This window comes from Homalodisca vitripennis, chromosome 1 (genome assembly GCF_021130785.1).
Source record: "Homalodisca vitripennis isolate AUS2020 chromosome 1, UT_GWSS_2.1, whole genome shotgun sequence".
In the NCBI taxonomy this organism is placed as follows: Eukaryota; Metazoa; Arthropoda; class Insecta; order Hemiptera; family Cicadellidae; genus Homalodisca; species Homalodisca vitripennis.
In genome coordinates, this window is record NC_060207.1 from 127,701,033 (window position 1) to 127,726,989 (window position 25,957).

Below are 25,957 nucleotides of genomic sequence, written 5' to 3' on the forward strand. Positions count from 1 at the left end.
GGCGACCTTCATTTTTTTCTACCCACTCAGTGCTTTGGATTTTCATTGCAGGGTCATACTGATAAACCCAGGACTCATCATCAGCAGTGATTACACTCTTCCACCAATCCCTATCTTCTTCAACGAACCGCTTCCACTCAAGGCAAACATCGACACGGTTTTGTTTTTGTTCAGGTGTGAGTAAACGAGGAATCCAACGAGCACACACTCTAGACATGTTAAGATTGTCTTTTAAAATTGTGTGTGAGCACTACCTACCGATATGTCAAGGAGTTCAGCAATCTGTCTGACGGTCAGACGTCGGTCGGTTTTGATCATTGACGCTGCTGTATTGATGATTTCCTCAGTGAGAGCAGTAACTGGGGCACCATGTCCTCCCTGCAACTCCTCTCTTCCCTCCTTAAAATCTTTGAACCAGCGAAAACAGGAAGCACGAGACATTGCGTCATCCCCAAAAGCTTGCTTTATGTCTTCATAAGTGTTTAGTCGCAGTTTTGTTGAGTCTAACACAAAACTTAATCGCATATCGTTGTTCACGCAAACTGGACATGATAAAAACGTTGGAGGCAGCACTTACCAAGCTGATGTTCAAATGAGTACTGATGGCTTTGTGATAGAGATAAAGCAATTCAATGTCTGTTGGTAAACAGTAGGGTCCAAAGGTATTGGAAAAAACCTGGCATCATGTCTTATCAGAGCAGTATGGGGAAATCCCGGGCCCAGTCTCAGTCTTTATTGAACAACCCTCGTATAAATGTGTTGATCAAAGACAATTCCATCAAAGATATGATAATCTTAGGTGCAAGCAATTTAAGCCTTACTGAGAATTAGTGTTTTTGAAAACAATTTAATTATGTAATATTAAATAATGATAAAATATACAATGCATGCATTTCAGAACAATATTTCATAGCAACATCACAGTAAACCATTTTGATTCAAATTTAAGATATGGAAGATAATTTTCACATTTAATTAGCAGTGTTAATTCTTTTTACTTTGTTATAAGTGTTTTAATGTAGACATTTGCCTCACAGTATATTGTCCGTACATTAAATCTGTTCTCAGATATGAGATTGTTCTTTCAGACTCACAAAATAACACTAAAAAAGATATTAATTACTCAAATAGAATTAGGACTATTGTTTACAAACAAAAGATTTAAACATTTATTTAAAAATGTTAGTGTACAGTGGAACCTGTCAATGACGTCTCTCGCATATGTTTTCCCGCCTAAAACATTTAATTATAGTTTCACCGAATAAAATCGGACTATTTAATTGCACAAAAGCCCGCTTATAAAATTTCCCACTTATACAGTGCCCATTTCGATACCTTTTCATTGTTTATAATATTTGTGGTCCTGCAAATCACTGTTTTCAACACTCTGTGCTATCTAACACTTGACGTACAAGGTTGCAGTGGCAGTGTTTGCAGGTCGGCGATCACTCCGACACAGCTGCCGCTGCGCCGCAAGCGGTACACCAGGGGAGTGGGATGGGAGCTGGGCTGGGGGAAGGTGGAGAGGAGTGTGTCAAGGGCATTGCAATGGTAGTGTCAAACTTGTGGTGGTAATTTTTGGTGTCACACGACGAGGATAGTGAGTCACAGTTGTTTTGCGAGCTGATGCACGCTAGAGTGAAGCTGTATCTTTCTGTGCATGTGCATGTGTAAACTTCTCTGCACTTTTCCTTTGCTCTCATTACAGCTCTCAGACAGAAGAAAATATACATGATTTTGGAGTCAATAGATGGTAGAAACTCTCGGGTTCCATATAAAGTTTTCCGCTTATAGTACTGATGCAAGCCATCAAAACAAGAAAATGTTATAAGTAGGTTTCACTGTATTAACTGTTATTAACCTGTATATTTATGAACTTATAAAGTTTTATAACAACTAGTTTTATAAGTTGTGTTATAAGTGCGACTGGTAAACAAGCAACTACAGCCCTTTAAAGGTGTGAACACACTTAACGCAGGGCTAACAATCACTATGCCACTGATACAATATGTGAACAGCACACGTCCGTATGCTTGGGTGGCCACACTGGATATATGAAATGAAAGACGTAACTTATTATTAGGAACAAAAATGCTACAATAGCTACATTTAGAGATAAAAATCTAATGCCTAAAAGGTTTTTCTCTCAAATCAACTTTTTAGAAAAAGAAAGTCAGTAAAATAATTTCTTTTGATATCTTTTTCATGCCAACTTTTTTCTACCAATATTTTGGATAACAATGTTTTACCCATAAGCTGAAAAAAATAGGAAAGTAAGTGCTTTACAGGTAAGGTAATTACAAGTAATTTTTTATGCAAAGAAAGCAAATCATTTCTTTATACACTATTTATTAAATTTATATTTTCATGGAAGTGTTTTTATAAATCCAGTATGTCAGCCTGAACAGGCATCTTGGTGGACAAAAATGAACAAACAATTCAAGTAACCAGTTTTTTTTGTTTGTTTTTGTAAACAACCTGTTGTAATACATTTTGGTGGAGAATAACATCACAATAAATGTCAAATCACGTAAAACGTGATTACTATGTAACATTAGTGATTGAAATGAAATTATTAATTTAGTGAATATGGGAGTTTGTATAAATTGTAGGCCCTTATTACCAACATTACAACAAGCCGACGGATCGGCCTGCAGTTCTCAAAGGGTTAAACAAATAATTGATTCATGGTACTGACCTGGAATCAGTAAATAAATCAATGGACTTGAAAACGTGCACCTGAAGTTAACTAAGCATTCTAATTATCAGATGTTATACAAATCTATGGATAAAAATTGAATGACTAAAGAAAAACCAATAAAGTCATTCCTTCTCTGTTTAAATCTTTACTTAAAGAAATAATTGCTAATCACCATAAGAGAAAAACATACTCTAAACTAGAATTGAAATTAAATAAAAGAACTCATGAACTCCATTGACAATGAATTCAACAATATCTATCAGAGCATTCTAAATAGATTTGAAAAACTCTAAGAATAAGAACATTTCTTGATTATAAAAACTTACAAAAACAAAATATTATATATTCAATAACAAAAACACGGATGCAAAAAATACCAAAAATGTTTAAAAATCTGAAACACACTGTATTAAGTGAAACAGAAATAGCTGTTTTATCCAAATCTTATGGCATATATTTTTTTGGCACCTGACGAAGAGGATAAATTCCAATCCTTGAAATGTAGTAATTTGAGTTTTGTAACATATAACAATGGCAAATGTAGAAATCCTAGTATCCTTTTCAAACCATGCATCATCTTTTAACAAAATATTTTTTTATATTAATAGTCAGCAGCATAAGACAATTAGACTATTTTTATTGGGATATGATGTACAACACGGTACTGAATACAAAGGTACAGAAGCTTTGTCAGGTTAATAATTAAAACTAATTAGTTTAAGCACACATAGTTACATTAAACTGTCAGTTTTAGTATTACCACGAAATTCTGAAATTGTATAATAAGGTTATATAAACTGAATTTTGCTCAATAGTTTGGTATTACGAGCTGGGTACTGAAATGTGAGTGACAATTGTTATAAGTATAGTTACACGTAAAATTAAAAAAAACCTTTTCTACGACAAAGTTATGATGTCGGATCTAACAATTACCTGACTGAAGCAGGAGGCGACTAGGTACTTGTACAGTTTGCTTTGAGGGTTGTTGAGAGTGTGTCTCAGCAGTTCCTGGAGCTCCCTCTCCTCGAACTGTGGAGGTGGAAGCAAGTCACTCTGTAGCAGTTCTGCAGAACTCGGACGTTGCAGTGGATCATGCAGCAGCATCCACCTGTTAGTATTGTAAAAAAAATTAAAATTAGGGACAAGTTAATTCTGATATTTGATTCTTAGCTGCTCTTTTTATGCAATTCTGATACCAATATTTTTAAAGTAGTGTATTACAAAAAAATGAACAAAATCAACAAAAGGGCTTAACCCCTTAACTGTCAGACCTGTGGATGCCACCTTTGCATCAACTGCCAAGCCCATGAAACCACGTTTGAAACAGCTGCTTCAATACATGACGACCTGATGGCTATACAATGAAATTCATTGTCCTCTAGTAGTGTTTCTTTCAACTGCTACAAATCCACATTAGTGTTGTTTAATTGCTACTACACACTGACAATTAACTAAAGAACTATCACAAAAAATACAGTGATGTTTTATCTGGAAGTTAGAAACAGCGTTATTGCTTTTTAGTTTTTAAATTGCGTTTTAGAAGTTGCTACTCCAAGTTTTTTATTTTCTATTTTGATTGTGTTTTAGTTGGTAAGACAGGAATTAGTTGTAATATTGATAAGGAAGTTTTATTAATTTTAAATCTTTCCGGATGTGTTGTGAGATGGGTATTCAGCAGAGTAACTTTTCTAAAATTAATGGAGATCGGAATACAGACTAAACACAAATCAGGAGACTCTGACAACAGTTTGATATATGAAGATATCGCTCAAGTTGATCATAGTGGGCAAGAAACATGCTAAGTTGATAATTTTGTTGTTGTTTTTTTGTTCTCTTAGGACAAGAACCTTATAAATTTCACTTAGTCCTAAAAGGACCTTTTGCGCTGCTTCCGGAATTACACGATATTCTGGATGGGTAAGGTTGGGGGTATTAATCTGTCATATCTCCTTGGAAGCAGGGGAACCATCTCTGTACCAGCCTCTCCAGTCAAAGCGGGTAGGGATGGCATGCTCTCATGTTAAGACCTTAACACTTTGAGAGCCCCACCAACTCCAACTGTCATCCCCCGCAGTAGCCCCACCAACTCCAACAGTCATCTCCGACAGTAGACTAAGCCTATCATTCCACCCTTGCATCCCAATATATCGTCATTTGCGGTTAGTGATGTGCCGCTCCAGGATATCCATAGTAATGCTCAGGTTTAAGTGATACATCAGTTTTTTTCTGTACCCAGTGTAGGTCAACTGGAAGGTACAAACTAGCCAGAAGTGAATGCTCCTGGGGTGATACATGAGAAACACACTATATTTGTGCTGACTGCAGAGCAGCTTTGTGCGTGGCAAATAAATCGTAGCCTACAACGGCACTGTTGAAAACTTGGCACTTAAAGGGTTAAAATACACTTGGAAAATCACCATTTCACAAAACCACATCTGTGATGTGTCAAAGCTGAATCTCAAATCCACTTTCTCTTCAAGTAAGTCTATTCGCAGAAGAGAGCTCGTTGAGAATAAGCTAATTACTGATTGCTAACCATTGTTATTGTCATACTTTGCGTAAAAAAAATTTAAAAAGGTTAGTTACTTAAATAATATAATATTTATAGTTTGTATTTTATATATTTATGATCATACATTGCTATAAGTCTGCTGCAACTATTCACAAACAACAACTAATCTGCAGTGATAAAATTTCCGAATAATAAAACGTGTTTTTGTTGTTCTTTCTACATGAAAATACATAGATATATAACTAAATTAATTTCTTTGTTTGAAGGTTATTTTTGACAATGGAAGGATTGTGAAGGAAACAGGATTTTTCCGGACATTTGCCATCGTTCAGTGAAACAATGTGTTACTGCTTTCTTGTTTCACTGAATGATGGTAAATTAATTTGTAAATAATATTTTGCTAGCAGTTTCTATTTCCTATGTCTATCTATGTTTGTGCATCAACACACATCTGTCACGCCTATGAGCGGCCAAATAGACGTTCTTTCATTTTCTTATCTTTTAATTTGTTTAGTAGTATGAATGTGCCTTCTGTAACAGTGGTGAAGTGATGGGTGGTTTTGAGAGTACAATTCCAGAGCTCAGAAATAATATATATTATTTTATTAGATAAAAAATATTTTAATGAGGCAAATTGTGGTAACTGGTATAGGGTCTCCACACAATGTAATGTAATATGTGATTATGATATAAAATTAGTGAATGTGTAAATTGAAATCACTGATTATTTAAAATTACGTGATGCATATTCTTCAGAAGTTTTGGAATTCTGTAAAATTAAAATTTATGGGCTTAACACAAAAAAATTTAATAAATACACAATTTGTATAAATTGTAGGCCCTTATTACCAATACTACAATGGGCTGATAGATCAGCTCAGCAGTCCTCAAAGAATTAAATCATAGGAGACTACCCGTTACCCAAAAACAAGTAATCCAAGTATACATACCATTCTTTTTTTAAAGGGATTTGCAAATATTCAGGGAAACTGCTATTTTTTTTTAAATTAATCATATTCTTCTACTTTCATTTGATGCATTATATATATTATAGAGGACTATCTATACTACTACACAGAGTACAATGTAAACAAATATTAGCTTTTGTATTTTCAATGCTAAGCAACCTACCTCCATGCATAGAAGCAGCAGATGCATGGCAATGCATAAACATAGATATAGAAATACAAAATACAAACTGCCAGCTAAATATTATTGGGAGACCCGATGGCCGAGTGGTCTAATATGTAAGACTTTGGATTTGAATTCGAGATAATGCAGGTTCAAATTCTGTCTATAATTGAAGTACATGTGATTGACATTGTATCATTAGGATAGGCAGGATAAGGCTCAAAAGAGGATTGGTCTCTCCTTTATTAATAAAAAAACCAACAGAAAATTGTATAAAAGTATGATCATTTCTTAATTTGATAATCTATATACATTTTTTCATACTCAAAGTAGGCCTACTGCTAATTGGTTATTGTCCAAAAATAGACATGCTCCAATCAACAACCATAAACACAGAATATACGAATTTCAAATCAAATATTGTTTATAAAATCATGATATTCCCTTCCTTTGGTTAACTATCTCTAATTATTCCGTCTATTGCTACTAACCAAATGACGATAATGTCATACAACAAAGAACTTGCTTTGACTCCAAACCCTTCGTAACTATTTTTGCAACGCAATATGCAAAACTATTTTTAGTAGAAATAATTTATTGTTCACTAGTTTGGCATAAGAAATATTTCACCTGCCACTATGTTACCAAACTGGAAGTGGTGGAACATAAACATGACTTTGTCCGTTAGTGATGTGGCAAATCTCAGCAGAGTTGAGATTTGATTGTGGAACCTCATTAATTTTCAAATCCAAATGTTTTTTGAAGATTCAGTGGACTCTCGATTTGGCTTTAACATACCACTAATTGAAATATGAATTCATATGAATAATCCATGTAGATACTGGTATGTTTTTATTGGTTACCTAATTGATAGAGAAACTCTCAAAATTCTCATGATTACTGAAGCTTAAATAATATCCTCTAGCTAACCTACATATATAGCACGATTTAGACCTTGACCAAACCTCAGACTTATCCTAGCCTTGCAAATAGTTGAATTACATTATTATCTGAAACTGGTAATGCTACCTCTGTGTGTTAGTTGAATATCCACTCTTTGCCCCCCAACATATTCCAGATGTAGACAAGTCAATGCCTACCTCAACAGGTTTGTCTTGCTGAGCTTGCCATTATCTTTGAAGTCTGCAGGCAGCAAACAGTCCTCAGACCTGAGGTCGGCCAACACTTTCATACGTTCCATGTGAGTGTGCAGCGGCCTGTAGCACATCTCGAAAAACATCACTCCCAGACTGTAGATATCCACCTTCTGTTATAAACATGAATCATACAATTGTTTGTGAATCACTCCAGGGGTTTATATAGACTAAGATACAATCACTGTAATTATTACAGTGATTACAAAGTCTTTAATGTAATAAAATAATAAAAGATGGGCTAATACAAAACAAATTTGAATCCAATTCCGATATCAGTACCAAAATTGTGATCTCAATTCTCGATCCTGAATGCAATACCAATTCCTGTATTATTTTAACTAAGAATTTTATATGCTGAATGGTTTTTCTTTATTACTGTTAAAGTGAATCTGGTCAGTAAAAGCTGATTGCCAAAAATTTCAAATAAACTTAGCCATGTGTGGAGCTTTTGTGGTGTGTTCATCATAATAGAGTTTTGAAAGAATAATAGGATTTTGGACATTTGCCATGGTTATATGTTACAAAAAGTATAACCACAGAGTATACAGTGCTACCAGTGGTGTTATACTTTTTGTAACATATAATCATGGTAAACGTCCAAAATCCTATTAACCTTTCAAATCATCCATTGTCAATAACAAGATTTTAACAAAGAAGTAGAGTTTTGTTTCAGGTGACGGAAAAATTCTTACTTATGTTGGATTTGTACAAAAATGTAACATTATGTTTCTTCTTTTTGTTATGATATTAGTCGGATTATGTTTTAGAATATTTATGGTAACAAGCTGTCCTGCGTGATCTGATAAGCTGGTGAGAATGACTGTTTGTACCAGTTCCATGTTTGTGCAAATCCAGTCAATTAATTTTGCTGTGTCGGAGGTCACTCTTGTTGGGAATAATGACAATCTTGTAATGTCAAATGAAGTTAAGAGTTCTTTTAATTTAATATTTTCATACTTTGCCTGAAGATTGTCAATGTTTATATCTCCCACTATCACTGTCCGCTTGTTTGTACAGTTAACTTTTTCAAGCTCTTCTGACAGAATTTCTATGCCATTATCAAGATTTGCACCAGGTGGTGTATAGACGATGTATAGTTTCTTTATTTAGAGTTACTTTGAAAAGAGAAGTTTCACAAACAAATTCAGTCTATTCTCCACTAGTGCTAATGAGATTAGCACATTTTTCAAGGCCTTGTTTTATATACCCTGCTACACCCCCTTTTATGTGATTTTTTCTTGAGACGGCTCCTATTAATAAATAGCCTTCAAGGTTTGTGTTTTTAAGTTTTCCGATGTTATACCATGTTGTTATAATTATTACATCAGGAGCATTGTTGCTCAGGTAATAAGGACTAGTCTATAAGTCTTATTTGAGAACCAGTTAATATTTTGGTGAAGAGTTTAATTTCTTTACTATTGGTTTAGCAATGTAGTATAGGTGTTGGGTGGTTCTTTGGCATCCTGAGTTCCAGAATGTCAGAGGTGCATACTTGTGTGGTTTCTGTTTTCCTCTGTGTGGGTGTGTTATGAATAAAAAAATATGCTTTGAGGCAACAAAGCCCAACTGGGTTACTTTGTTTTATGTACTTATTAAATTGTTTTTGTTAGCATCCGGAGTTGGGGCTTTAATATTAACCCATTGCGGATCGTATTGTTTTGGCACGCGGGCACCAGCGGGCATGAATTAATTTACGGTCAGCGGTCGCGGCCGAACGAACAGCAATGGTGCGCCACATCGTATCGCTCACTATTGTACTCACTTCATATCTACGTTAAACTGGATTCCGGTTTATAAAAATAGCTCATCTATATTCTTAAAAACAAAATAATTAAATATAATATATTATTTATGAGCTATTGTAATAAATATCGATCAAGTTCAGACGATCGTAAGTTTTCTATTTCGATCAGCTCATATTATGACACCCAAATTATACCATAAAATGCGATACTAGTTACTATTATAATAACAGCTGAGGAAAACAACCAATCAGAAGCGTTAAAAAGCGGAGAGTAAACTCATACGAATGATTTTTCAACTTCGACATACAACTGCGATCTGTAGGATATTTATAAAACTTATGAAAACTCTGAACGTAGACCATTGTTAAACACTTAGTTGACAAGTGAAGACAATCGCCCAATCTATCAGACATTAATAACAGACATTACTTCCATCGATAACAGTTCCCGGTTTGTGGCGAAACTGAAAGATATGTATCTTGAACGGTTAGCCGGGGCAGTTCCGGTCTGAGATGCTGTGGGCGTGACACTGGCAGAGGGATGAATGTGAGATTGTGTGTGAAAAAGTTCATTTAGCAATAAATACTTTAATTTATTTGTATATTAAAAATATAAATTTATATTATGTTTTAAGAATAGTAGAGATGGTTAATTTATTAATGTGTTAAATTTTAATTATTACACGTTAAAATATTACATTAATTTCACTACTTTGTGTAAATGTAATTATTTCTTTATTTTATTATCTTTATTATGTTTTGTTTTATTCTTAGGAAATATTTATTTAATGTTTTAAATTTTACATTGCAACAGGTTAAGTGTAAGAAAGGGCCATGCGGCCCTAACTTTGCCTGTAAAAATAAAGAATTTTTCATTTCATTTCATTAATAGAACTATTTGGAGGGAAACTTAAAAGCAGACCACTTTTGCGTCCTGAGCTCATCAATGTGCCGTTAGGCCTGGCCGCTGTGTGACGAGCACAGCTCGTCAGTGATCCGCAATGGGTTAAGTTGTAGAGATAAAATAATCCTTAACTTCTATATTTTGTACGAACAAAATATGAATACAGTAAAATGCAGGTCTGGTGTAAATATTTGTCCACAAAATGGATAGGTGATTCTGGTCCTTCCAAACAAATAAGTAGACCATTAGTTGGAATTTTAAAAATTTTCAAAAAGAAGTAAACACCAATCAGTATTTGTATGTGTGAGTCATGACGAAGGACTATACCCTGAATGTATTCAGAGTCATACTTGTGAAAAGTAAAGCAAAGTAGTCTTTTGTGTTATGTAAATACTTTTATCATACTTTCTATACAGATGTAACTAACTTTAAACTAATTTTTGAGGCAGTGTAGATTGACAGCTTCTTGTATAACAGGTGTCAAGATGTTCAATGGTGTTTTTAAAGATATCAAGCAATAAACTGATTTTTAAAATCACAGCTTAACGAAAATATGTATTGATATTCAAAGACTTTTACTCTGTTGAAAAGTTTATGGATAGTGGCTGAGATAATAAATCATTGATAAACCCTGGTCTGTTGAGTGAGTGTAGAAACAATGTATGTTCAAAGGTGTGTGAATGTGAAAGAGACGTTTAATATACATAAAAATTGTGATGTATTCAGATTTTATGTACAAATAGATAAATAACATCATAGTTTTTTATGTAACAAGTTTTTTCTATACACATAAAATGATACTCAAATATAAAAATATGTTTTTACTTCTATTCTTTGATTAGTCATTAGCTAAAATAAGGAAATGGTAAATATTTTGTCTATTTTGTAATTAAATGTTTACATTAAATTACTTTACATTTTTCAGTATGACAATAGATTATCAATCAAAGTACTAAAAGTGTTAAAAATCAAGATCCAATTTTGTACAATCATATTATATAGTGCAGTATGTGAAAAGAAGCCTGACCTGATTGTAGGTGGCCTTAAGGCAGCAAGTGTTCAGTTCTGGAGCCACATAGAGAGCTGTGCCAACCTGGCCTGTGTGGGAGACTTCCCCCATTGACAGCATCTGATTGTGACTGGCCAACAATTCTGTCTGCTCCACCACCACTCCTGCTCCTGTCCTGTCAATGGTGAACAAATAGTCCCACATTTTACTCGTGACATTTTAAATTATTGTACAGATTAAAATACAAAAAATGTCACAAGTATTCATACATACACTGATTTATATAACACCTTTTCACTCAGATGATGCCTCTCAGGTCGATAGCATTATCAAGTATTCAATTTCAATGTAGCTTTATTAAAGTATGTAGTTATTATTCTAGTTATCAAGCTTTTTTAAAGCTGTTTTAACCTTGATGTTCGAAAAATGTATGCTGCTATATTGAAACGAAATGGCGTACCAAGCTGGCCATTTAACTTAGCTGAGGTATAAAGGTAATAAGTTTCAACTTGTTTGGGCTTTTCTTGGAACAATTATAGTTTCCACATTCATTACATAGCACAGATATACAGTGTTTACTAGCAGTTGCCCGTGGCTTCGCACGCATTTTCCTGTTGAAAACCTTTATCTATGACATAATAAACACTTCTGAGATAATCGATAGTCACTCAAAGCTAATCCAATCTCCTGATCCATTTTAGATTTAAGTTTAAAGAACAGTGTTTTGGGGTCCTGAAGTCTTATCCATTTTAGATTTAAGTTTAAAGAACAGTGTTTTGGGGTCCTGAAGTCGTAAAGTGAAACAGGTTTTATAAGATTAGTATTCCCTCCAACATTCCATGATAATTTATTGAAGTGCTCCGAAGATTTCAGTAACAATAAGAGTTAGCCTTTTTATCCCAATAACGAAAGTGTATCGTCCAACTAAAAAGTTGCTGCGGTCAATATGAGTCTGTTCTGGTGGTTTAATTTCACCCCCGGTCTAATCTATTTATAGTTCCACAATTGATTTATGCTGTTGCACTGACCAAAGAAATGGTCTCATATGTTGGCTTCGGAATCCTACTTAGATTAATTTTTGGTGCTGAAGTGATTTTGATATTTTTACTGATAAGAAATATGTATAATGTGTATATGCTTTTAGTATAAGGGCAAGAGCTTGTTATCCCCATTTGCCTTTAACTACAGTAAAAATGCCATACACAATGTCAAAGGAGTTAACCAGATTCGATTACTTTATGTGCAAACATTCACAGCTTTATTTAATGAGGTAGTTTTTACAATAGCGTATAAATAGCATTTCCATGGCATTAGATGGATTAATGATCATTAGCGCAATCAATATTTAAAATTAGATAATAACTTTGTCTCTGCAATCTGCATTACAATATTGATCAAGCAGTTTACAGTAATTTAATAGTTACTAAAATTTCAATCTAAACAAATGTTTCTGCCTCTTTGATGAACTTCAGCTGAAAGTGTTAACAACTGAAAGTATCAGTTCACTTTGTATTACGTATCGTAGCGCAATTTGCCAGATCCAATATAAAACACTAACATCAACAACAATTTATAAATAAAAAATTAATTAAATTAACTATTTAAATCGGACCAAATCATGAATCTAAACCATTCTCGAATCCCCTTCAACACACACACAAAATTTCATCAAAATCGGTTCAGTCGTTTAGGAGGAGTTCAGTCACATACACATGAACACAAGAAATATATATATATATATATATATATATATATATATATATACATATATATAAAGATGTATAGTTTCAATAAACTTTTTAACAAAACAGTGCTATCATGAGGGCAATTGAAATGGACTGATTTTATTTGTTAAAAAGTTTATTACTGACAATGGAAGGTTTCAAGGAATAATACAGTTTAGGGCATTTGGATGTTCATGAACATAAGGAAAATACGAAAAAAGGGTGAGTGGAAAAGTCTAATATTGCTCAACATAGCTGGCCTAAAAACTATCACATGAAATGGGATGAAGCCAATATAATATACACCAAGAGGAGAATTTCTTTAAATACAAACTTTTTGAGGCTTCATACAAAAAATTAGTAGAACAACTGCAAGTCAACCTTTGGTTGAGGTTAGGCCACTTTGGTTACCAATAAAATAAGAACTAACAAGAAACCTAAAAATAAAAAATTCGTACACACATCTAAACATTAAGGTCTAGGATCAAAACATAGGGCCTGAGAGGGCTGTCTTTACCCCTTCCCCCTCCCAACCATCGTCTTCCTGTCTCATTGTATTAGATGTCACATCACGCGGCCACAGGAAGTTATAGAATTGATTTTGTCTGACGTACAATAGTTCTCTTAAATTCTCGTGCTTGTAACTTGCATTGATGTGCAGTGAATGTCTGTACTAAATTTTCTCCTAACCTACCTGTGCTATATATTAAATAAATAAATACATACAATTTCAAAAATTTCATGAATATGTTATTAAATTAAAGTATTTTTCATACTTTACTTTAAAAAGTTTGGCATGAGCAGGTTCCACCATCACATCCTTTTCTACATTTGCACGAAATCATGTTTAGTTGTGCTGAGGGCGCTGGATCTTGGGTTATGGTAATAGGAGTTAGCCCTAGCTGGCTCCTTGTCCAATCCCTGTTGGAGGGCTCTGTCTCAACTCCCAATTACTTCTGAATCTCCAATAAAGCTCCAATACCTCCATAAAGGAGGGGTTGTCCAGGATAATCTTGTTTACCTTCTGCACCAGTAGATCGTCACAAGAAGTACAATTTTAGGTAGCAGGGTTTGTAGTACTTACCCTCAGCAGCAACAATTTCACTTATACATGAAAGCTGCTGATGAATCTGTTGTCTTCCCCATTCACCAGCTTGTCTAGCTTTTTCTACAATCAGTTCTTTCACTTACAGTGTTTCCACTTAATGGAGATCATTCCATATATGTTCGGCTTCTCGAAATATTCCTTGGAGAATTTTTAATTCCCCATTATTAATTCAACCTTCTATCTTTCTCTCTTTAAGATCAACATATAAGGTTGATAAGAAGAAGGAAACAAAATGCCTTGATCCTGACGCACTTCTCACCCTTCCCCCATGTGAAGACGATGGTTGAGCAAATTGAACATCTCCTCCCCGCTGAACAAATGCTTTCGAATTACTTCCAACAGTTTATTTCTTCCTGGATGCATCAAATACGGTCACTATGTTTAAGTTGCACAAAAACATCATGTTCTCTTCAAAACCCATGTTGCTGACTCACTTTTATTAGCATCTGAATTCTGTGTTTGTTCGCTGTTCCTGTTCCCTTTCCAAGCATTTCCTGACACATGAAACAAACACCCGACATGTTGTAAAAAATAGAAAGAACCTACTTTCAACACCAACACTATCGAAATTTAGATGATTTTTGTTTGAAAGGTTCTTCACAAATCCGAATACGGCTGTTTAGTGCAGATTGGGTTGAATGAGGAAAGCCTCAGAGAGAAGATGGTTGGGAGAGAGACACACGTTATAGTTTTAAAGAGTTGTTTTAATTTTATTTATTTATTTGTGTTAATTTATTTTTTATTCATTTAATGTTTTGCTTCTATTAGAAGTTTGGACGAACTAGAGGATAGCAAATTAATTTGTTGTGGAAATTACCTAGAAACAATTTTGTGGTACGTATAATACCAAGCCAACATGTGTTTAATTATAAATTAATATAATGGAACTTAACAATCAGTACTGAGCATTTTATATTTCAGCTTGAAACTTACCTTGACTTGGCGCAGTTTTGAGGTTCGTTTCGTGTCCAAACCTGCGGTGATGTCCTGGCGAATGCAAAGCATGCACAATTTGTTATGTTGAGAGGCTCTTATAACGCCTCCATAATAATACAAAAGATATTTAAGAGATTGCAAGTTAAAATATTATTTTTTTATTTCAGTCTTCTTTAAAATGAGTTATTCTAAGATTTCCAGAATAAAAAGTATATATATATATTAATACATTCTAGAAGCTCTGTTCTTATCGGAATTATTTATAAATTTAAAACAAACACTCCAATAGTACACTTTTTTATTTCTGTAAGACTTTTTGTGCTCAAGTAACACATCATCAAACCCACATAACTGAAAAAAGTCTTCTGTGAGCACAAAGAAGAAAAAAGAATAAAAAGAAATAAAAAGTATATTATTGGAGTGTTTGTTGTAAATTTATATATATTTTAACTCTACAACTGGCAGTCGCCTGATTATCAGTTGAAATTAATGTTTCTGTAGTGGCAGTCGCTTGAAAATCAGTCGATTTGACATGTGTCCGTTTGACATTTGTTATAATCAATACACGAACTAAACTGCCATGCTTCATATACCACTGAAATCAGAAATAGTTGCTGATTTGATCGATGTATTTTGTTTTGTTTTGTTAGTAGCCATGATGTAACTATGATGTATTGAAAACGAGAGTTGTTTGTAAACAGTCGGCCATTGTTGTTGTATTGGTACCCGGTCGCATTATTCTTGACCATCTAAAACGTAAGTTTATTACATGAAATAAGTGTTTTTGTAATAAGTGTGTTTTTTCTAATTTCATGACAGGTGGAGGCAGTCAAACCACCTCAACAAAAAAACTGAATTACAATTTCATGACAGGTGGAGACAGTCAAACCACCTCAACAAAAAAACTGAATTACAATTTCATGACAGGTGGAGACAGTCAAACCACCTCAACAAAAAAACTGAATACTAACACCATGACAGGTGGAGACAGTCAAACCACCTCAACAAAAAAACTGAATACTAACGCCATGACAGGTGGAGGCAGCCAAACCACCTCAACAAAAAAACTGAATACTAATGACATGACAGGTGGAGACAACTATTTTTTAGGGTTGAGAGAGAAGCGAAGGCCCAAAACCTAAACTGCTGTTGCAAAACAATGGACAGGAAGGGAACAAAATCCGGCAAACAAAATAAACCCCCCTCTACAACTTTCCACCACAATACAGACAGAGCACCTAATGAAAACAAAACCATAGCAAAACACAGCTCCACTAATCAAGGACACCGACTGAAGATTTTTCATCAAAACATTGACTGCCTAGGAGGGAAAATAAACAGACTAACACATGTCCTAGAGCTCCATTTACCTGACTTGGTTATCTTAACTGAGCATAGGCTGAAAGAGTCACAGCTATCAAGTACTAAGACTTCCAGGCTTCAACTTAATAGGAGATTTCTGTCGTCAAAATTGCAGAAAAGGAGGAGTAGCAATTTTTGCTAGTGAAGGGCTGAGAAACGAAATATACAATTTTACAACTGACCTTGCGAGTGAACTTACGTGTGAAACTCACGTAGTAAACATGAAAATTGGCAAAACGACAATCTACATAATTGGTGTCTACAGACCACCAAGTGGAAATCTTGACAATGCCCTTGAAATCCTGTCTAGCACGTTAGACCTCATCCCTACCTGGAAGTGCCCCACAATTATCATGGGTGATATCAACGTTGATGGGCTAAATCATGACTACAAAAACAGAAAGTTAAAAGACATGTTGGCCAGTCATAACATCAATAGGATAGATCTTCCACCAACTAGAGTCACTCCACACACCAAATCATCAATTGACTTTGTTTGTTCGAACCTTGACGAGCGTAAAATTGACACTGACTTAATTGTCACTGGCCTATCAGACCACATAGCTCAGCTCTGTACTGTAATTACTACAAATAAAAAAATACCTCTGCCCATTTTATCTAATAGACACTTCTCAAGGGAAAACATGGATTATTTTAAATACCTACTTAATTTAGAGACATGGGAAAATGTCTACGATACCCCTTCCACAGAAGAATCGTATGATCAATTTCATGAAATCCTTTTACAAATCCTCAATCTAACATGCCCTCATAAAAAATCCCGTCTAAAAAGAAACTCAAGATTTAAGGCAACCAATGAAGAATCTGAGAGATTAAGAAAATGCTTCCTCAAAGCTCTGGAAATGGAAAGGACAACTGGTTTTGAAGAACATAAAATAGAAACTGCTGCCAGAAAGAGGGACTATGACCTCTATCTGAAAAAATTAAGAAAAAAGTATACTTCAGATTTCATTGACAACTCGAACAACAAACAAAGGGCTATTTGGCAGGTCATTAACTATGAAAGATGCAAAGATATTAGAAAGGACGAATCATTAAAACTTGAAATCAATGGAAAACAAACTGACAATCCCAACAAAATAGCAGAGCATTTCAACCATTATTTTACAAAAATAGCTGACATAACTCTCTACAATGCTGGCCAAGCCATAAACAATCACTTACCATCATGCAAAGACTATGGCAAAATACCTGACTTCATCCTTCATCCAACTACACCAGAAGAAGTATCCCACACACTCACATCACTGAAATCAAAACCGTCAGCAGGAGTCGATGAACTCAACTCCACACTACTGAAACACTGCAAGGATGAAATAGTGAGTCCTTTATGTCACATAATCAACCTCTCGTTTTCACAAGGCATTTTTCCAACGAAACTCAAACTTGCAAAAGTTTTTCCTAAACACAAAAAAGGTAGCGTAACATCAGTGGAAAACTATAGACCAATATCAATTCTCCCAACATTATCCAAAGTAGTGGAAAAGATTGTACTAAGCCAACTTATAACACACCTGACTACTCACAACATCTTGACGACCCAGCAGCATGGCTTCCTCCGTGGTAAATCCACAACTACGGCAATAGTACAACTGTCAGAATTCATCATTGACCAACTTGAAGAAGGTGCGACTGTGACTGCCATGCTGTTGGATTTTAGTAAGGCCTTTGATTGCCTAAACCACTCTCTACTTCTCCAAAAAGTAGAGAACATGGGCATTAGGGGAGCATCACAAAACTGGCTTGCTAGCTACCTGAAGGATCGACAACAACTAGTTGAAGTGCCTTATACGACCAACAACAACACATCCCATAAAGCAAATTCGACCCTACTCCCAATCACTAGAGGCGTCCCTCAGGGATCGATATTGGGACCAGTGCTTTTTATTCTAATGACAAATGATCTTCCAAGCTATCTTCTTGACTGGGCCCAAGCAATGCTTTATGCAGATGACACAGCCCTTCTTATTGCAAAAAAAGACACAATATCCCTCGAACTGGACTCTTTTATAGCTCTAAATATGACAAAACAATATTGCCAACACAATAATCTTGTCCTTAATGAGAACAAAACTCAGCAACTTATATGGAAAGGCCGTAGAACAAATGACTACTATGGTCTACCAGAAATAACTCAAGATAATGAAGCAAAGTATCTTGGTATTACAATAGACGACAAGCTATCTTGGAATCCACATATTGACAATCTCTGTAGTAAGCTTAACTCTAGTATTTATGCTCTTAAAAGAGTAAAAAGTTCTTGTAACCATGAAACTACAAGAACAGCTTACTTCTCTCTAGTTGAGTCCCATCTGAGGTATGGATTACTAGCATGGGGCAACTCCTCAGCAAGAAACAGGGACCGTGTTCTAGTTCTACAAAAAAAAGCTATCCGAATACTAGCAGGACTGACTTCTCTCGAGTCATGCCGTCAAGCTTTTGGAGAACTTAAAATCTTGACAGTGGTCTCACTCTACATCTGTGAGGCCATCTGCTACACAATAACTCAGAAACCTGAACACCTAGGTAACAATCACAACTATAACACTAGGAACGCCTATGACTATGCCCTACCTACACATCACCTGACCCTCTTTGAAAAGAAACCTACCTACATGGGAAGCAAATTTTTCAACCAACTCCCGGAAGAACTGAAGAGAAATAGAGAAGACAAGAACTTTAAGAGATCACTCAAGACCTGGCTGCTACAGAAATCATTTTATACTCTAGAGGAATTTTTCAATGCTTGACCTTTCTGACTACATCAAATATCCAATGTAACTTAACTATTTTATCTCATTGACTCTGTATCTTTTTGTAACCTTTTGATTATACAATGTTTAATTAATTAAGTGTATGATTTTTTGACGCCAAAACTGTACTCAATGTATATGTTAATAAAGAACTTTTGACTTTTGACTTGACTTTTTTATGCGTATAAATTCTCGTAGATTGTGTTTTATCAGTTTATTTTGTGATGTTATGAAGAAAAATATATGTTAAAAAAAGATATTAGTGAGCCTTTGTAATCTAGGCTAAGTGCAGTGTTGTGATAGTTTTAGTTAGCTTTAGGATCATTTTCATATGCGATGATCATGATATAAAGCTTCTTTATTTATTTTTATAGGCTCTGCATAACCTAGAAATGTCTGAAAACTTAGCAGACAAATCCTCTGATCTGTGAGAACTCGTAGCTAATTTAGATTCAGACAGTGAACACGAGTCTGACAGGCAGCATGACGGTGATGATATTGACAGTGTAATGGATTTTTCTTCTGGCAGTAGTGATACCAGAAGATGATTTTGAGAGTGATGACTCTCGATGCCCTAGACCATTGGGAACAGGCATAGGCCTAACAGAGGCTGCAAGTGAAGTAGGCCTATCGAGACTTTCACCGATACCGGGTCCTTCTGGCACTACCATACAATTGCCAGACCCCTCAATCTATTTATTTATTTTGTATGTTTTTATTCAATTAATATTTTTATTTTGTACAGCATGTTTTGTTCTACATTTTAGTGTATTTTATGAATTTTTCGAGTAATAAATAAGGTTTTGATGAATTTTATAACACAGTCGTATCCATAGCAACAAATTTAGCCGTTTTGTACTTTCTTCAGTTTAGAGTATTTCATAATTGTTTTAATAAAAAAAAATGTAGTAAACTATACATTTTCTAAAACTATAAAATTTTCAACATTTTGGGTATTTTGGAAATATTTTTTTTTCACACAATATGTCTTTTATAGGTGCACCCCCACCTCTTTTACATAAATTGTTTTGATTTTTTTTTTAATAAACTTAGTAAAAGAGTGATAAATTTTTAATATTTTGGGGTTTTCATTTGAATTACTAAAAAGTACATTTCCTTGTGATAAAAATGATATATAAAACATATAGGTTTATAATCATATTATATTTAAAAAAAATTAAAAACCGATACTACTCCAAAACGCCTCAAAATGGCCTGCCACTTGAGGACATTTCAACTGCCAGCTTGAGGGTTAATTTTACAAAATTGCTATTACAAATAATAAATATACAAAAAATTCAAATAAGTGTTAATTACCTATTTTGGTTAGAAAATAACATATGTAAATATTAACTTATTAATTTGAAAAAGTATGTTTAAATAAAAGATTGCTTTCTAGAAACATTATTGGCTTCATAAAGAAATTAATAGATAACATTATATTTATACATATAAAATATATCTATATTTATACATATAAAATATATCTATATTTATACATATAAAATATATCTATATTTATACGTATAACATATATCTCCCTTCTAAACTATCTCTGAATAAAAAAAATGTAGGTTAATTTAGAACATATAATTTTTAAATAATCAAAATCCGAAAATATGTAATTTTGTTTATAAAACTCTATTAATTAGGATTTTTTTTTGGAAAAAACATTATGAAGGGGTATACACAAATAGAAGGACAAGATGAAGGTTATTAAGCTTTTATGCAACTAACATTTTTTCTGTGGCAAGAAACATTGCTAATACTGCTATTACAAAAAATAAAATTTCAAAATTAAGTCAAATTTATAATTTACTGTTGAAAACTATTACATATTTACAGGGTGTTTAGCATTTTTAATACATTTTGGACCTTCATATTTTTATTGACACTATTTTTTTAACACACTAAACTTAAAGTTAATGCGGGAGTTTATATTAAACTATAGTAATGTACTGAAAATCACCTAAAGCCAGGTCCAGGGTTAAGTAAATTATTTAATATAAATGTGAAGGAATATCAAAATTAAAATTTTTATTCATTACAATAGTTTACTTACATGTATTCCATCATCAGTGTACTGTACTAATATTTTTTTCAATATGGAATATACGAGGTGTGATCGGAAAGTTTTAAGAATGGATCCGCTACTGCTTGCTAGTTTGGCAATCAGGTACACAGAAAGAGGGGAGTGAGTCATTGCCTTGTCCTTGAACGCCCTCTGACAGGAAACTATGTTTTCTTTATTCAGTTTGTTGTGGCAGCTGGTTGAGAGCAGGTCTGTTAGTGCTTGTTGCCGGATTCTTTCTGCGTGAAAATAGACGTAAAAACGGAGCAACGAGTTTGTGTGAAATTTTGTTTTTAAAAACCGGGAAATCAGCTTTTAAGACTAACAAAATATTAAAAACAGCCTTTGAAGATAATTGTATGAGCCAGTCAAATGTTTTTGTCTGGTTTAACAAATTTTAAAATGGCTGTGAATTCTTTGAAGATGAACCATGGTCCGGCCGTCCCACAGATCATCCAGGGCCAGCACATAAAGCAGAGGTGGTATATATGTGAAGCAAATTATCAATTTAAGGGAAAGATCAACATTTATAGTGACAGCCTGAAGACTGACTTATAGTGACCAATGTTTAAGACTCTTTAAGTTTAAAAGAGGCGTCTGTCAGAATCGCTACACTACCGCAAGATATTTCTCAACAGTAATCATAACAAAGTGTCATAACCAGTTAAATTTAGGTGATGTTTGGTACCTAAATTAGTTTCTTGAATGCAAATAATTTTGGCCTATTGGCATAAATGAGTAATTTAGATCTTTCAATGGCTTGTATTCAATTGTAGCAGCATAATTTTCTTAAATTTGTGCAACATATTCCTTTTTTATACATGTATAGAAACGTATTTTGTTTTTATTATTTTCAGAATATTAGGTTTCTTTTATTTAGATGTTTTTAATAGACTTATTTCTCTATGTACATATAATTTACTAGTTACATTATTTGTATAGTTAACTTAAATGTAATTTAAAAAATACAAAGATTCAACTTCTCTAATACGGATCAGCTGATGTACACATAGAAAGGGAACCAGAGAACTGAAAGAGCCTCACTTGTGAAGAATGTTGGTGGTGGCGAGGCCAAAGTCTCCTATCTTGACATGGTCCTCACTGTCAATGAAGATGTTGACCGGTTTGAGGTCACGGTGGATGATGCCTTGCTGGTGGATGTGGCTGAGCCCCTCCACTATCTCCCGCAATAGTCTCCACACCCGCTTCTCCTCCAAGTAGAGGCCATTGTCGATGGCAGTCCTAAGATCAAACACATAAGGTTGACCCCTGAACTGAATAAATCAACTAAAATAGGTTCTTACGTTATATCAAATGTTTTCTACTTAGTAAAATGGGTCTTTTACTTTAAGGACAGCATTCAAAATGTTAATATTTTCTTTGTAATATAAATATACAGTATTTTGTGAAATATAAAAACATGGTTTAATGCATGTTAAAACCAGTTGAGGTCATAGAAAAATTTAATAACTACTGATTAATTTTACTATACATATAAATATATATATATATATATATATATATATATATAAATTTTACTATACATATAGTTAAATACATACATATAGTTAAACTATATATATAGTTTGTTGACTATGCCACTGTGCATGAATCCAATGTAAGTCTCACAAAAAAGATTTACAGGTAATGCACTAAACAATTCTTGATTCCTTTCACAGCGTGGCCTATCTTTTATTTCACATTATAAACATTAAAAAATATATTCAAATATTACAGCAATATGTATTTTTTTCCATATCTCCAATGTCCTCTTTATCTCGTTTGACCCTGGTCTACAGATTGTACGAGGTGTGTCCAAAAAGTATCCGACCTTGACGTCTGGCATGAACTGACGTTACTCAGCGGCAACAGCAATCTGGTCCCCTTCAAAGTACTCCCCTCCACAAGCCACTACCTTATTCCAACGCTCCTCCCACTTCCAGAAACACTCCTTTCATTCATTTTGCGGATTGGCTAACAGGTCCTTCGTCGCATTTTATTTTTTCAACATCGTCAAATCTTTTTCCTTTCAAAGGAGTTTTTAATTTTGGAAATGGCCAGAAGTCACAAGGAGCTATGTCAGGACTGTAGGGAGGCTGTCGTAGTTGGTTGATGTTGTGTTTTACCAAAAAACGCTGAATAAGATTTGAGGAATAAGCTGGCACGTTGTCGTGGTGCAGGATCCAGTCACGGCTTGTCCACAGTTCAGGTTGTTTCCTTCGCACTGCATCTCGTAGCCGCCTTAGAACCTCAAGATAATACTCCTTATTTACTGTCTGGCCTCTTGGAGCAGATTCAACGCCGTCCTGGTAAAAAAAACTGTCAGCATTGTCTTGACATTGCTTCGACTTTGTCTTGCTTTTTTCGGCTGTTGCTCTTCGCGAGGTTTCCACTGTGAAGATTGAGCCTTTGTTTCAGGGTCGTAGCCATAAACCTATGACTCAGTGAACCATCACTCATCACCAGTAATAACTTTTTTAAATAGCACTGGGTCACTTTTTATCAAATCCAGATTGTCTTGTGCGATATAAAGTCGACAGTTCTTTTGGTGTTCTGTCAGCAGCCAAGGAACAAATTTTGCCGAAACACGGTTCATTTTTAAATCTTTGTGTAAAATGTTACAAACTGACGATTTTGGTATTCCTAAATCTTTTTCCAGCTCTAAGACAGTCAATCGACGGTTTTCATTAATTGCTGCACGAACACGTTCAACATTTTGAAGGCCTGCCAGATCGGTCATCACTCTCCACTGATATGCGGCAATTTTAAACCCCCTAAACCACTCTCTTATTTGTGTATTGCCCATAGACACGTCACCATAAACTTTCCAAATCATGGTAATCTTCTCTGATGCTGAATGGCCAAATTTTTGGAAAAATTTAATGGAAATGCGCTGCTCAACACGTTCAGTCATATTGAAATGCGACACACACACACGGCAGTACTGTACGGAACAGAGCGCTGTGACTCACTGAGTGAGTATTTAATGCCTAATATGGGAAGGAGTAACTTCCCCCCTCCCCTCCAATAACCGGTTCGAGCCGATCGGTTACTCCGCGGCCGCCTACTGGTCGGCAGTCGGATACTTTTTGAACAGACCTCGTATATCAATGTTACGCGCAAGTAGGTTTCTTGCAGAACTCCATCGCAATATACATAAATTGCTGGGTAGCACTCGTTGCACTCTCATCCCTGCTCTCTGGTGTGGAACTAGTGACCCATTGCATATCTCCCATATCTCCATTAGTTGTCTCACTCGACCTCAATCTACAGATTATATACCAAGATTACCTGAGAGTATATTTCTCGTACAACTCCATCTGAAAGTAAAAGAACTGTGGGTAGCACTAGTCACACTCTCAGCCCTGCTCTCTGGTGTGGAACCGGTAAACCCCTGCATCTATCCCATGTCTCCATTAAGTTATTGTCTCATTTGAATCTGGTTTTCAGTTTGTAAGTCAACAGTACCTAAGAGTAGATTTCTCGTACAACTCCATCTGAATGTAAAAGAACTGTGGGTAACATTTGTCACACTCACAGCCCTGCTCTCTGGTGGTGAACCCCTGCATATCTCCTATGTCTCCATTAGTTATTGTCTCACTCGAATCTGGTTTACAGTTTGTACTTCTACATTTCCTGAGTAGATTTCTCGTACAACTCCATCTGAATGTACAAGAACTGTGGGTAGTACTAGTCCCATTCTCAGCTCTGCTCTCTGGTGTGGAACTGGTGAACCTCTGCATATCTCCCATATATCCATTAGTTGGCTCACTTGAACCTGCCTACAAATGGAACATCAAAATTACCTGAGAGTAGATTTCTCGCAGAACTCCATCTGAATGTACATGAACTGCTGGGTAGCACTCGTCACACTCTCAGATCTGCTCTCTGGTGTGGAACTGGTGACCCCCTGCGTATCTCCCGTGTCTCCATTAGTTGTTGTCTCACTCGAACCTGGCCTACAATTTGTATATCAATATTACTACTGTCAATTTCAACTTACAAATCAATACAAGAATTGTGTCAAGTTCTTTTCTTAGAGGCTAGTTTAAAAAAATATATATATAATACATGCATAGAAATATATTGTAGTTAACATAACATGTTTATCTTAATGTGCCAAGTCCTCAATTAAAACTTACATAATGTTAAATCGTATTTTAAAATCTCAATACATCTGTTTAAGATTATTATATACTAAAGAACTCATTTGAAGTGTGTCAATTAGATAATATTTTAAAGTTATCTTAAATTGTTTTTAACTCTTTTAATTTCTTTAAATTCTGGCAATTTACAAAATTTGCTTCTGTTTCTTTTACAAAATATTCTAAATACTGATTAGAAATTGCAATATTCCATCTGTTTCTGGTATTATAAGTGTGAAATTTTTCGAGAAATGTTAAACTCTGGTATAAATGATTGACTGCTCAAATTGTTTAAAGTACAAAGTGTATTAAAAGTAATCATTCTTTGTTTCTTAAAATGGCACCTAACAGATGCAGAATAAGCTTAATTCAAATAAGATTAATATTCTGCCAAAATGTTCCCTAGATGTTACCTATGATGTTTCCCTAGATGTATCTAATTCCAAAAGGGATAGCTTAAAGTTTCTTTTGGATACATTTTTTATCATCTGTAGAAGGCATAAATTCCTGAGGTAATTTTGTTGCATGACATGGTCAACATGTTTGTCCTAGGTAAGGTTTTTGTCTATAATCAATTCCAAAAATGTGTGCTGGTTGGTTTTATAATCAATCAAAAAAAATTTTTTGTTGGTTGGTTTAAGTTATCATAGAATGGAAAATAAAAATATTTCTCTTTCTG

At 34.6% G+C, this 25,957-nt stretch overlaps 1 protein-coding gene across 1 annotated transcript in view; it reads right to left on the minus strand.

Moving 5' to 3' along the window:
- Positions 1-25,957, minus strand: part of LOC124371185 (eIF-2-alpha kinase GCN2-like) — a 111,836-nt gene that overhangs the window by 25,614 nt on the left and 60,265 nt on the right. Inside the window, 5 exon segments of the mRNA XM_046829503.1 lie at positions 3,635-3,809; positions 7,445-7,611; positions 11,177-11,333; positions 22,178-22,375; positions 24,940-25,092. Of these exon segments, the coding sequence (XP_046685459.1) occupies positions 3,635-3,809; positions 7,445-7,611; positions 11,177-11,333; positions 22,178-22,375; positions 24,940-25,092 (850 nt within the window).